At 23.5% G+C, this 13,478-nt stretch overlaps 3 protein-coding genes and 1 long non-coding RNA gene across 6 annotated transcripts in view; 3 read left to right on the top strand and 1 right to left on the bottom strand.

The window, feature by feature from the left end:
* Positions 1–5,274, top strand: part of LOC127284197 (uncharacterized) — a 39,641-nt gene extending 34,367 nt beyond the window's left edge. For all 3 annotated transcript variants that reach the window (XR_007843443.1, XR_007843442.1, XR_007843444.1), the window contains exons 2-3: positions 3,949–4,068; positions 4,832–5,274. This is a non-coding gene — a long non-coding RNA (uncharacterized LOC127284197). The remainder of the gene's footprint in view (positions 1–3,948; positions 4,069–4,831) is intronic.
* Positions 1–13,478, bottom strand: part of LOC127284172 (FK506-binding protein 5-like) — a 63,050-nt gene that overhangs the window by 48,671 nt on the left and 901 nt on the right. The window contains exons 2-7 of the mRNA XM_051309488.1: positions 11,878–11,987; positions 11,420–11,631; positions 11,021–11,197; positions 10,784–10,927; positions 9,570–9,663; positions 6,928–7,092 (exon numbers count right to left, since the gene is read on the bottom strand). Of these exons, the coding sequence (XP_051165445.1) occupies positions 6,928–7,092; positions 9,570–9,663; positions 10,784–10,927; positions 11,021–11,197; positions 11,420–11,631; positions 11,878–11,987 (902 nt within the window). The remainder of the gene's footprint in view (positions 1–6,927; positions 7,093–9,569; positions 9,664–10,783; positions 10,928–11,020; positions 11,198–11,419; positions 11,632–11,877; positions 11,988–13,478) is intronic.
* On the top strand, positions 8,799–13,349 carry LOC127284194 (sodium/calcium exchanger regulatory protein 1-like). The gene is made up of 5 exons (XM_051309520.1): positions 8,799–9,006; positions 12,190–12,422; positions 12,567–12,742; positions 12,880–12,984; positions 13,096–13,349. Exons 2-5 carry the CDS (start codon positions 12,353–12,355, stop codon positions 13,153–13,155), a joined length of 411 nt encoding a protein of 136 aa, XP_051165477.1. The 5' UTR covers positions 8,799–9,006; positions 12,190–12,352; the 3' UTR covers positions 13,156–13,349.
* LOC127284187 (cilia- and flagella-associated protein 299-like) lies at positions 9,926–10,762 on the top strand. The gene has a single exon (XM_051309509.1). It carries the CDS (start codon positions 9,926–9,928, stop codon positions 10,625–10,627), a length of 702 nt encoding a protein of 233 aa, XP_051165466.1. The 3' UTR covers positions 10,628–10,762.

The following is a 13,478-nucleotide window of genomic DNA, read 5'->3' as shown; positions in this document are numbered from 1 at the left end:
TCTTTTTTTTTTACTTTATATATATATAGAAAATAATTGTCTGGTAAATTTTGAATAGCCAGCGTATAAGACTAAAAATTTTCAAAAAAAAACAATTAACATTTTTTTTAAAAAAAATTTTAATTGAAAATTATATTCAAAAGATTTTTTTTGTAATTTTTTTCTTTTTAGAGAAAAAAAAAAATTCAAATTTTCAAAAAACAATTAATTTTTTTAAATTTTTAATTGTTGAAAATTATTTTTAAAAAATTTTTTGTTTAAATTTTTTTTTTTTAAAGACAATATTAAAGTAAAAAAAAAAAACATTCCCGCAGGCGTGAATTAATTGAATTGCAAAATTCGAACGGCACAACAAGAATAAAATGTCGCGTTGTCTCTTGTTTAATTGAAAATATAGAAGGACTTGTACGCTCGTAAGTTCTTTCGACAATCTTGGAAATAAATAATGTTCAAGAGTGCAAGTGCCAAGGGAACAGTTACGACTCAAAGGAGCCATTATGTTAAATTTTGCAGTGTCTTTTATATAAAGTCTCATGTGATCATTAAATACGATCCACTTGAGAGAGAAAGAGAGAGAGAGAGAAAATGATGGAGGGGGGGGAACGCGAATTAAAATTGTTTTAAAATTAAAAATCAACCACAAAAAGAGATGAACATTTTCATTTTAAATAAAATCGCAAAAATTTAATTAAAAATATTTCATAAATTTATAATATATAATATTAATTTTATTATTATATTAATGTTTATCAATATTATCTATTAATATTAATTAATTAATTTAATGCAAAATAATGCAAATAAAAAAAATATATAATTATGATATTTTCATTAATTTATAATTTATTTATTATCGAAATTTAATCAGACAATTAATTTCAAACGACAATTGAATAGAAAATTTCGAAATATATAATTTCAATGCTCTATACATAATTTTTTATTTTTTTTTGTTTTTAAAATTTTTTATACACGATTTTATATTTTATAAAATTGTGTAAATTATAGAAATATATAATATTATTATAAATTGCTTTTTTTTATTTATAAAATATAAATTAATAAGCATTATAAAAATTAAATACACAATTTTTTTTTTTAATTTTAAAATTTTCATTGCCTTAAACACAAAAAAAATATCCTTTACTGAAAAGTCATGAAATAAATCATTTTTTTTTGGCAAATTTATCTTTTATTTTTTTTAAACCTTCTTCGTGTTATATATTTTTAGGGATTCCTCATTTCACATATGCTACTGCACGTATATGGACATAGCTACATATGTAACGTATTTTTTTTTATGCATGTCAAAAAAATTACATGTTTTACATTTGCGATTTTAATTTCAATTTTAATTTTTTAATGTTTTTTAAATTAAAATTTTTTTTTTTTATTTAAAAAATGTAACAATTTTCTTCTATACGAAGGCTAAAGTAAAATAAATAATTTTAAAAATCAATTGAAATGAGGAAATGAAAAAAAAAAATTAATTGTTTTAACTGTAAGTAACGATTGTTTCAAAGAAATTTAATAATGATGCCAATTTTCTACAAATATAATTACAAATAATTATATTATTTAAATTTGCATTATCAATTTTTCTCGAAAAAAAAGAAAAATATTCAATAAAAATGCCAGAAATTATTTTTTTCCAAATCATTTGGTAAAATAAAAAAAAAAAAAATAGAGTTTGATAAAAAATTCAATTGTCGTATGCTAGCAATTTTCTGTTTAATTTTTTATAATAAATTATATAAAATCGATAAACTTGTATATTATAGAATATATATTATATTCGAATTAAATAATAATAATAATAATAATAATAAAAACAATAATAATTAATAATAATAATGAATATTAATTAATATTATTATTATATTAATAATACAGTAGAATTAAAAAAATATCAAAAGTTAATTTCCGAATAATGTCATTATCGCGTTTTACGTTAATTATTTATTATTTATTTAAAAAAATCTAATTCAAAAAATTTATGAAATTTGCGAAATATTCAAAAAAAAAGAAAGTATTAATTTGTTTAAAAAAGAGAAAAAAAATTTCAAGTCGTAGACGGTGAGTGTGCAAATAAAAATAGTCTGTTGCCCCTTTAGACGTAAGTACCCACCCAAACATGAGTCATTTCTTTTTTTTTTTTTTTCCTAAACAATCGAAGTTGTAATAATTTAAAAAATCAGAAACTAAAGAAAAGTGCAAAAAAAAATCTAGTCATAATAATTTCTTACTACAATGAAAATAAAAAATTATTTCCGCATTTTTTTTTTAAATCATTCCTTGTTTGTTTCTTTTTTTTTTGACAATTTGACGCGATTTTTTTTACCGATTTCTCACAAAGAGCTGATATGGAGAGTTATCAAAAAAAGAGAGAAAAAAAAGAGAAAAAGTCGACTACTGTATAACGAGCTTGAAACAAACACATACCGCGTAATTCAAATAAATGCTCCACTGATTTTCCATAATTTCTTCGAGATTAGTGGTGAGCCGTTTCCCTCTTTAATAAGCCCATTAGTTCCATTCGATCGAGTGTACATTGTTGTAAAATATGATTGCAATTTAATAGCTTCAAAGTCACGAAACCAACTTTTTTTTTAATATATATATATACCTACAAACTTGATCTAAAAATTCTCTGATCCAATTCCAAAATTAAAATTGAACGTGTTATAATATTAATATTTATTATTTGCATTTTGTATTTCAACAAAAATTTTTGTTTTTAAATTTACTGTTTTTTATAATCTTTCAAGTTTTATTTATTATTCTTCTAAAAAAAAATATTATATAACCTATTACGTAATAAAAAATAAAAAAAAAAAATTTTTATGCAAATTTTCTGTTTTATAATAATAATAATAAAAATAATAACAATAAAATAAAAAAATTATTATTGTTATAATTATTATAATAATTGTTATTATTATTTATTTATTATTATTGTTTATTAATTATTATTTATTAATTATTGTTTATTAATTATTATTATTAGTTTTATTAATTTTATTATTATTATCATTATTTATTATTACAAGCTTTCAAGTTGAATAATAAAATAATAGCAAAAAAGAAAAAAATTCTCGAAAAAAAAAAAATGAACTAGAAATAAATTCAAATAAAATCGAATTCTAGACTAATATGAAAGAAACTTTTAGAAACTGTGTCAACGTCCTTGAATCTGATCAGATTTTTCCATGCGAGTGATTCAACTTTATTGTACCGAATCCCCAAGACCAGTGAATTGAAATCTTAAGTAAAACACTCCCGGACGTTTGATTACGTTCCTGCACGAAGAGTGAAATACAAGTCACGTTTATATATATATATATATATATGGCACATGATTGCATGTTCGCTACAAAATCAAAGAATACATATATACATATATGTATTCTCAAAGAATATTGTCGTCTCTTTCTTTTTTTTCTGAAGGGCGTCGAATTCGCATTGCAAGAACAAAAGTTAAAAAGAAGAATAATAATAATAATAAAAATAACGGATTCGCATATATATATATATGAGATATTCGCTTCGCATTATTAATTATATATTATTATTCCCATCACGCGATGCTTACGTTCTTATTTCGTCCAGCCGGAAAGTATGTTTTCATATTTAGTTTGTAATTTTACTGGTCGAACTTGAGAAAAAAAATTTTTTTTTCATCAAAAATTATTTTAATTTAAAAAAAAAGTTTATGAAAAAATTTTTAATTTTGGAAAAAAAATATCGAATAGACTAAAAGAAGAAAAATAGAGTTCTATTTTTCAAATTAAAAAATGTTTTCATTTAAAAAAAAAAGAAAATTATTTCATTTTTTTAATTCGAAAAAAATGAAATAATTTTTAGTGTAGAAAAAATAAAAACTTAATTTTTCATGTTAAATTGTGAGAAACTTGAAGAAGAAGAAGAAGAAGAAAAAAATCCTTTCAGGTTTACTTCCTAGAAGCCATAAACTCTTAAGAATCAAGATATCGACAGGATTGGTTTCCCATTAAGACTTGCCTTATAAAGAGAAGAGATTGAAAATTGGATAAACTAAATAAACAAAAGGTAAAGACTCCTCTCTTCAGAAACTCATTTTACGTAGTTCTTAACGAACTCTCTTTTCTTCTTGAAGAGTTCTTGAGAGCTACTATACGAAAGATTAAAATCAAAAGGAAACTACACTTCTTCTTTTTTTTTTTCTCGATTATAAAACCGCCAGGCATCGATATGAGAAAAGGAAGTGACGTGACGCGGAAATCTTTAAACGAGAAAAATATTCGTTTCCTAATTTTTTCTCTTCAAAGTATTTTTCAATTTTTTTTTTTTCGATTTTATATTATATAAATAATATAATAATAAACTAAAATAAATAAATTATAAAAATTATTTATTTATTAGTGAAAAAAAAATATTTTCATTTCCTCCCACCCACCAAAAAAAAAAAAAGATTTTATTGAAAATACTGAAAAAAATTGTTCACACCCAAAGAAATATTTTACTGGCGTTATAATTGAGAAAAAAAATTTTATTTCAAGCAAATAAAAATTTGTCCCACTAATAAAATTTTTTTTTGTTTCAAATAAAAGAATTTATTTAGCATAAATAAAATTATATTTTGCGCAAATAAAATTTTTATATAACTCAAATAAAATTTATTTTGAAACAAATAAATATTTATTTGCCTCTGAGAACAAATATTTATTTTCTCTCCCCAAAAAAAAAGATTTTATCAAAAAGAAACTAATTTTTTTTCTCCAAATAGAAAAAAAAAAATTATTAGTGAAAATATTTTCTTTTTGGAAAAAATAAAATTTTGTTTTTTTTTCAGCTTGGAACAATTCGAAAAATTGTATTTTATTATCAAAGAAAGAAGGTTAGTTTTTTTTTTTTTTTCTTTGGGAGTAGGAAAAAGCAAATCACTCACCAAAAAATCGACAATGAAGATAAGGTAGCAACAACTGGCAGCGTACACAATATCCTTCTATCCTTGTCGACACTATAGGAGGCACTCTCAAGAATTTTCAGATAGTACATGAATCACCACTAGATGATGAATCTCATTGAACGAGGAACTAAAATTCTCGATTCTAATCGTGTGGATTCTGGTTGAATGATGGTGAAATATCCTCGCAAATGTGAATCGTGGAAGTAACTATTAATACCCATCAATAAAGAGACAAAACCGAGCGTTAGAGAGAGAGAAAGAGAACGAGATTAAAAATTCATCGAGAGAATAATCATTCTTTCCGACACAAATCTATGAATATTTTTCTTTTAATTTTTTTTTTTTTTTTTAAAAATAATTGCAAAGAGAATGGCTTCTGTCAGCCAACTTGGCAAGCGGATGACGAACAAGTGAATGGTCTGGACTTGTTCGCCCTATGAAAGAAGAAAGAGGAGGGCAAATACAGTGGGCAGTGAGGCATGCCCTCGAGAAGTGCGATGCACCACTGTTTATATATATATATATATACACAAATATATTCCAGTGCATCATTAAATTCGTTCACAAAATAATAATTCCATTATTTACCAAAAAAAAATCGTTCTTCAAAAAATTGTTTTAATTTTGAAGAAACCAGAAATGCAAAAAAAATTCTAAATTATAAACTAGATAATAATTTTCACCTCCAGAGATGATTTTGTTTCTAAGAAGTAATTTTCTATGGCACTGAAAGTTTTATTAAAGTCATAAAGTTTCCTGAAAACTGAGGACTTGCATTATATTTCGTTTCCTGGGAAAATGCATATTTCTCGGAAGAGCACAAGAAACAAAAAAAAAAAAATAATAATAATTGAATATACAAAGAATAAATGTTTAAAAAAAAAACTCTTAGTCATAAGTTACATAAATTACGCCAACGGAAGCGATTTATTTTATCTTCCATTTAAATTTGTTGACAATAGTTAGATAATAAAAAGTTTTTTGATTCAAAGAATTTTAAATTTTCATTTAGACAATTTTTTTTTTTGAGAAAAATATAATTTTTTGATTTCGCTGGTAAATTTTCTCCAATTTTTCTTATTTCGTTGCTTTTTTATTTGGATTAAAATTGTTAAAACACGAAACTTTTTTGACTCGTTCTCTAAAATCCTCTAATTACGAGAGGGGAACGAGGACGAGAAACGCGATTAGGCCAGAAACAGAAGAGAAAAGAGAATTAGCGACCATTGTTTGTGAAACGAAATTTCTCGTTCTGCTTCGCCAAGGTCTATTCATTGTGTGTGTATATATGTGGGAAACACATTTGGCAACGAGAAAAAAAAATGAGAGAAAGAGAGAGAGATTGTCACCAATTGCTTCGTAAGCTCGCGGCAATTATTATCGAACACAACGAGAATTGTGGCACGCGTCAGTCTTTTCGTTTATTCAAATTCAAACTCAATTAAAAATACTTGAAAATCGTTAATTAAATTCTCTACCACAAAAGTCTATTATTATTTTTTTTAATACTAGAAAATATCAAATTTTGAATTTAAAAAAAAGGATAATTTCCTTTAGTGTAAAATGGAGAAATGTTTGAATTGAAAGTCACGCCATTGACCACAGGTATTTCCTCCTGAATCCGACCCTGTAGTCAAGATACAGAGCGTAACTTAACTACAGAAGAACGCTTAACACAATTCTGCCATCCAAATGAAAAATGTACTACAATTTTTTCTTTTTCTTTGCAATAATATTCATTATTAAAAAAAAAATAAAAGAAAAACCAAATTCATCTATACTTTGTAATTAAAAATGCAAATAGTAATAGAAAATTAATTACTTCTTTTTTCCAAAACGCGATTTAAATTTTTTTTCTTTTCTCACCGCGGTTAAAATAATTTCAATTTTTTTTTTAAAAAACTTTTTTTCATAAAAAATTTTATTTCACTTTTTCGATGTGAAAATTTAAAGTAATAGAAAAAAAAGGAATTACTCACGTGAATTCGTTTCAATTAAGTCATAGAGAATGGCAGCAGCTTTCTTTTCGTCAATGCAATCCCAAAATCCATCGCAGGCTATTATCAAAAAATCCTCACTTCCATCGAACGGAACTTTGAGAATTTCCGGTTCACTTGAGATGCATGGTTTATATTGTTTGTCACCTAAAATCAAAATCATAAATTAGTTTTTCTATAAATAAATAAATAAAAAAAAAATTACAACTTTTTATTATTAACACCAAAATTTTATTTTTGAAATTAATTATTATTATTCACTAATTATTTATTTTGGTTTTGATTATATTTTTTCCAAATCTCTATTTAATTTTTATTAAAATTTTATTGAAAAATAAATTTTTCCCATTATTGTAAATAAAAAAAAAATTAAGTCACTGTTACAGTCTGATACGGGGAAATTAATATTAATTGGAAATATTTTTAATATTAATGAGAATAAACATTTTGTGCCAGCATCAACAAAAGGTGCTTTTAGAGGAGACTATATATCTATACACTTTAAAAACACGCAAGTGAAGTAGAATCAGTATTCAAGACAGTCATAATTAAGTTTAATCACCTAATTAATGAATGTGAGGCTGATCTACATAATGGCGCCAAAGTAGCGTGGGCGCTTCCGGTTATTACATTACATATTTCAACATACTTTTTTTTTTCTTTTTCTATATATATATTTATATTTTTGATAATAGAATTTCCCCCCCCAAAAAAAATTGTGATTCTCCAAAAATATTTATTTTTGATAAAAGAATTTATTTTTCAAAACAATAGTGGAGAAAGCATAAGAAAAAAAAAAAAAAGTGTTTTTTTGAAGATTCATTGAGATATTTTTGTGAGACGACTAGTGAAATTAAATAACCTAATCAAATTTGATTAAAGGATAGTTGCACGTAGTATTGTGTCAGCCGTTTGCAATGGAAGCCAACAGGATACTCGACACGCGTCCAGAATTTTCACGCGACCCTAAATGGTAGTGTGGACGATTGTGTCTGGTCCAATGGTTACCCTACTTGGTTGCCACTTCCTCGTACGGTTGTTTCAAACAAAATCATATATATATATATATATATATTGTTCGAGGGTTAGCTGACTCACATTTTGTCCCCCTTTCAAATAATAATAATAATTAATAAGTACCTCATTTGTAATAAACCTTGCTAATTTATCAATTTCTCAAATCTCTCATTCTTGTCAATTTTTTTTTTTCAGAATAAAAATTTCTAATTCATTTAAATATTATTTATAGAAAATAAAAAATTACTAAATAATAAATTTTTATTATTTTAAATTCTATGTATAATTTTTTTTTTAAAAAATAATTATTTAGAACCAGAAGAATGAAAAAAAGTGCATAAAAAAATCTCAAAGAATGAATTATTTTTTGAAATAAATTTTAGAGTACAGAAAAAGTTTTTTTTTTAAATTTATTTGAAAAATGGGTCTCATGTTCTTATATATAAAGTTACAATTTCCTCGAGAGAAATTACTGAAACGTAAAATAATAAAGAGACAGAAACTTTCTTAGGAAGTGTCAAAAAGTATTGTAAACCACAAAACCGCGAAGACGAGAGAACTCGTTTGGAAAAAAAAATATATATATATAAAATCAACTTTTCAGCCATTGAAATTTAATTTTATAATTAAAAATTTAAAATTTAATTAAATTAAAAAATTAACATTAGAGAAAATTTTTCATAAAATAAAATTTTCAAATAAAAATATTGAATATTTTAAATTATTATAATTGTTATTTGCAAATAATTGAAAATCGATAAAAATGAAACGAGTGTTGCCATCTGTGGAGTGAATAAAGTTTTCTCAAGCCAAACAGATGCTTGGAGTATTCTCTTTTTTTTTAAAAAAAAAAAATAGAAGTAAATCAAGTACGCAGCAGGCGAGAAATTTTGAAATATTTCTCATTATTTAATGAAAATAAATTTTACCGAAAACTAAATTTTTAATTTGACAGATAAAACTAAATTTTTCGAGCGATTTGTGTTCAAGATACTGTAAAGTGAAAAAAAGGAGTGCCGCTTGTAAAATTGTAAAAATCTTTAAGTGAGTTCACGATATATATATATTGTTATATGCAACAAGTTTTTGGTATTTAAAAACTAAATAATTTTCTTTTTATTCTAATATTCATGAAACTTATTTCAATTTTAATTATCCATTTCAATTCAAAATCTTATTTCGATTTTTTATTATCTATTACAATTAAAAATAATTAGAATTTTAATTAAAAATCTATTATTAAAAACTTCTAAACTTTTATTTGCATTTCAAATTGTAATTGTAATTAATTATTTTAATTCAAATTGTAATTTATTTCATAAAATTTAAAAATTATATAAGCCGAAAAAAGAAAATAAAATGTGGAATTTTAAATTGTAATGAAACACCCAATTTATGAAAATGAAAGAGGAAGAGTTAATGCCCAGTTTAATGTCGCTCATGGTTCAACGGCACTTGTTCTCATATATTAAGTTTTAAAATTATCTAATAATTTTCATTTCACGTATTCAGTTATTACAAGAAACAAATTTTTTTTTTTTCTCAAAATATTAAAATTAAAAATATTTTCACTTTTTTAATGAAGTTAAAAAAAATAATTCACTCACCTATTGACCTCGAAACATTGAGATGTCCATTAACTCGCCAAACACCATAGTGAATAACACAGCCTCCCTCCTTCTCGATTCTTTTCATTTCATCCTGTAAAATAGAAACAAAAATTTTATTTTCTAAATTTCAGAAAATTGAAAAATAATTTTAATAATTTTATATTTTGTAAATAATTAAATAAATATTTATTAAATAAATATTTAATAATTCAATAATTTCACAAATATTTCATTATTTCATAAATTATTATTATAACTTCACTGATTCTTTATTAGATATTCAATTATTTTATCTGACAAAATTTTAATATTAAAATAAATTTCAATTTTTTTTTTTTTTTTTTTCTGCAAATATGGCTCTATTGGGAACACAAATTTACAATGATCGTGATTTATTAAAATTTCAAAATTATGACGATTATTTGGATTCATTAGTGACTGATGATGATTATTTTTATTTAAAAAACAAAAAAATTGCACGTGAAATAGTGAAACTTGGTTATCGTAGTAAACAAGAAACTCTATCAAAATTGACATTTAACAAACGTCAAGAAATTGTTCATAATTTAGAATATCCAATTTATAAGCCTTACATTTTGTATTCGGAATTAATAACACCCATTAATTTCCTTCAAATGGAATTGGCTATTCGCGAGAGGGAAAATCGCCTCGGGCATATATCGACAATAATATTTCTCCGCTACTATATTAAATCACAAATCGAAATTTCCGGTTACATTGATTACGCATATCGTTTGGAAATTGAAAATTGGTTATCATTTTTTCATGGTGAAAAAAAATTACAAATTAATCACAATGATTTAGGTTATTATCATGGTAAAAGAAGAAAAACAATTTTAAATAAAACGAAAAATTATCAGCCAATTATTGATAGGAGAAAAAAGTTTTATTTTAAAAATATTCACGATCGTCATTTTATTTATATTAATCCAAATATTTCATTTCCCGGAATTGGAACATATCGAAAAATAATTCATAGCCAAGGATATGAGGATATTATTTTGTATGATCATATTCTTCGCAAGAAATTGTAATTGCAGAATCTTTTGGTATTAAATTTAATGATTATTAAATTGAAATTTTAAAAAATTAACTGTAATTTAATTAATAAACTCTAATAATAAAATTTTTTAATTAATTAAAGTTTCCTTTTTAACGGAGAAAATTGTTATTAAATTGAAATTACTTACTTCTCTGTTTGGTTTATGTGGATTAACGAGTTGAATGGAATTGCCGTCTTTTATTAAAGCGGCTTGTGAATCTCCAGCCCAAGCTATGTACAAAGTTTTGTTTACTAACAAAGCACAAACGGCGGTACTTCCACTGTTAATATTCTAAAAAAAAAACAGAAAATTTGTTTTCATTAAATAAAACAATTAACTAAAATTTATTAATTTATATTGTTTTGTTATTGAAATAAAATGTACCTTTTTAATAAATCGAGCGTCAGTTGTCAAGAAAGCATCTTTTAAGGCATTTTCTGGATCCTTAGGATAATGTGGACTTTCCACTAAATACTGATGAAGATGAGCAGCACAATAAACTGCCGCATCTTGTCCACTATGTCCATCAAATACTGCATAGTAATTTACAATGGAATCATCCTGAAAATGAATTTAATTTTTTAAACACAAAATACAGAATTTTTTTTCAATATTCATTTTTAAATTTTAATTTATTTATTCAATTTATACGGGGAATTAAAATTTTCCTTTTAAATTGAATTTAACAGTAATTATTTAATAATTTCAATAAGACATAAATGTTGGTTTATTTCGAAATTGAATTAAAAATTTGATTTCTATTTTAAAAATTAATAAACTTACTTTAATACTGAACATTGTATTTAAATCATATAAAACAACGGAACGATCTTCCATTTTTCTTCTTGTATTTTTAATAGCATAACATGTTGTTAAAGGCAATGGGGTTGAAGGCGGTGGCGGTAATAAGGCCAAACGACTATTGTCCAAATATCGAAAGCAAATTTGATTTATTTTGCTTATCACTGCTTGCATCAATTTTAAAGGAGCAAATGCTGAAATAAAATTTTATTTAAAATTTAATTATTAAATTCATTTCTAAAAAATAAATAAAAAAAAACATTTTTATTCACTGTTTTTTTTTTTAAATTTGTAGGGAAAAATTATAAAAACTTTGCAATAACAATGAAGAAAATAAATCTAATAAATAAAAAAAAAAATTGAAAATAACAAATTTTCTATTAAATAATTTTTAGAAATTTAAAAATCTGTAAAAAAATTAATTAAAATGAAAAACTTACTATTTTCATAAGGTTTTAGGCCACAATCTTCGGGTTGCGTTCGACATATTGACTTTACTTCATCTATTACTAATTGAACCATGTGTGATTGTAAACTTGGTGGACAGAATCTGAAATTAAAATTATAATTGTAAAACAATTTTTTTTTAAAAAAAGTCTCATTTCTACTTTTTTTGTTAACTAAAAAAAAATATTCTATTATAAAAATGACAAAACTATTTTTATTTCTTTCCTCATAATAAAAAGAATTTTTACGTAATTTTTTAATATCAACTTCAATATTTATTATTTACGTAATTTATCATTATCTAGATATCAGAGATAACACGATTTGCAAAAGTGGGATGAAATCATTTTTTTTGATAATAAAAAGTAATTAACTTTCAATGAATTCAAATTGATTCAATTGACTTTTATAAACGTTTTTCTATATTATTTGAAAGAAAATTTTTTAAATTGTCGAGAATAAAAAAAAATGGCACCAAAAGAAGGAAGATATCAACACGAACGAAATGAAAATCTCGATGAATATTTCAAAGCCATTGGTAAGTTGAGAATATAATTACAATTGTCGAAAAAAAAGAATTAAAACTGCAATTAATTAAATTTAATATTTACAAATAATTAATTACATTTTTTAATTTTTGATCATTTAAATTTTTAATTTAACAAAATTTTAATAATAACAGGAGTTCCCTACATTCCAAGAAAAATGATATTGACTACAAGACCTAATCTAGAGATAAAACAAGAAGAAGACAATAAATGGACCATCAAAACTATTTCTTTACTTCGCACAGTGGAACTTACTTTTACTTTAGGAGAAGAATTCATAGAATCTATGCCATCAGGCGTTATTTTAAAAGTATTATTATTTATTAGTAGTTTAAAAAAAAGAAAGAAAAAAAATTAAAAATAGATTTTGTTTTTGTTTTGTCTAAATTTAATCATTTTTTTTTTAATTTTCACGGGGATTATTTTTTAATTAGTTTTTTTTTACAGAATGTTGCAAAAATTGAAGACGATTGCATTGTGATTTCTTCAATAGGACCAAATGATGAAAAGACTGAACGCAAATATGAATTTAAGGAAGACGAAGTGATTTTGGTAGAAAATTAAATTAAAAAAAAAATATATATATGTTTTTTTAAAAATAAATTATATTCACTGATATCGTAAATTTTAAAGTGCTTAAAGAAGCATTTACTTTCATTTCAGATCATGATACACGAGCAGAGTGGTCAGGTTGCAAAACGTTACTTCAAGAAGATTCCATAATACCACATAAAACAAGAATATACACGTTTCGAGCTGTTTTATAAATTGAAATGTTACGCTTCTCGATTTTGCACAATGGCTGAATTATAATTATTTTATATATTTAAAGAAATTATAAATTTTTTTTTTTCTTCAAATTTTTTAAAACTATGTTAAGAATTTTTTCAAAAATAATAAACAATTCTAATTATAAATTTAAACTTTTTTTCATTCTCATTAGAGGGTGAAAGTATGGCTTATTAACATAATTATTCAAATTTTTGAAAAGAGAGAAATCCTTTCAATTAACAGTTCCGTTGAAATAACAATTTTCATTAAAATAC

This window comes from Leptopilina boulardi, unplaced genomic scaffold (assembly GCF_019393585.1).
Source record: "Leptopilina boulardi isolate dan_hultmark-lab unplaced genomic scaffold, ZJU_Lbou_2.1 LbouV2_32, whole genome shotgun sequence".
Classification (NCBI taxonomy): Eukaryota; Metazoa; Arthropoda; class Insecta; order Hymenoptera; family Figitidae; genus Leptopilina; species Leptopilina boulardi.
Note: the sequence above shows the minus strand (reverse complement) of the source record. Positions and strands in the feature narration are given on the sequence as shown.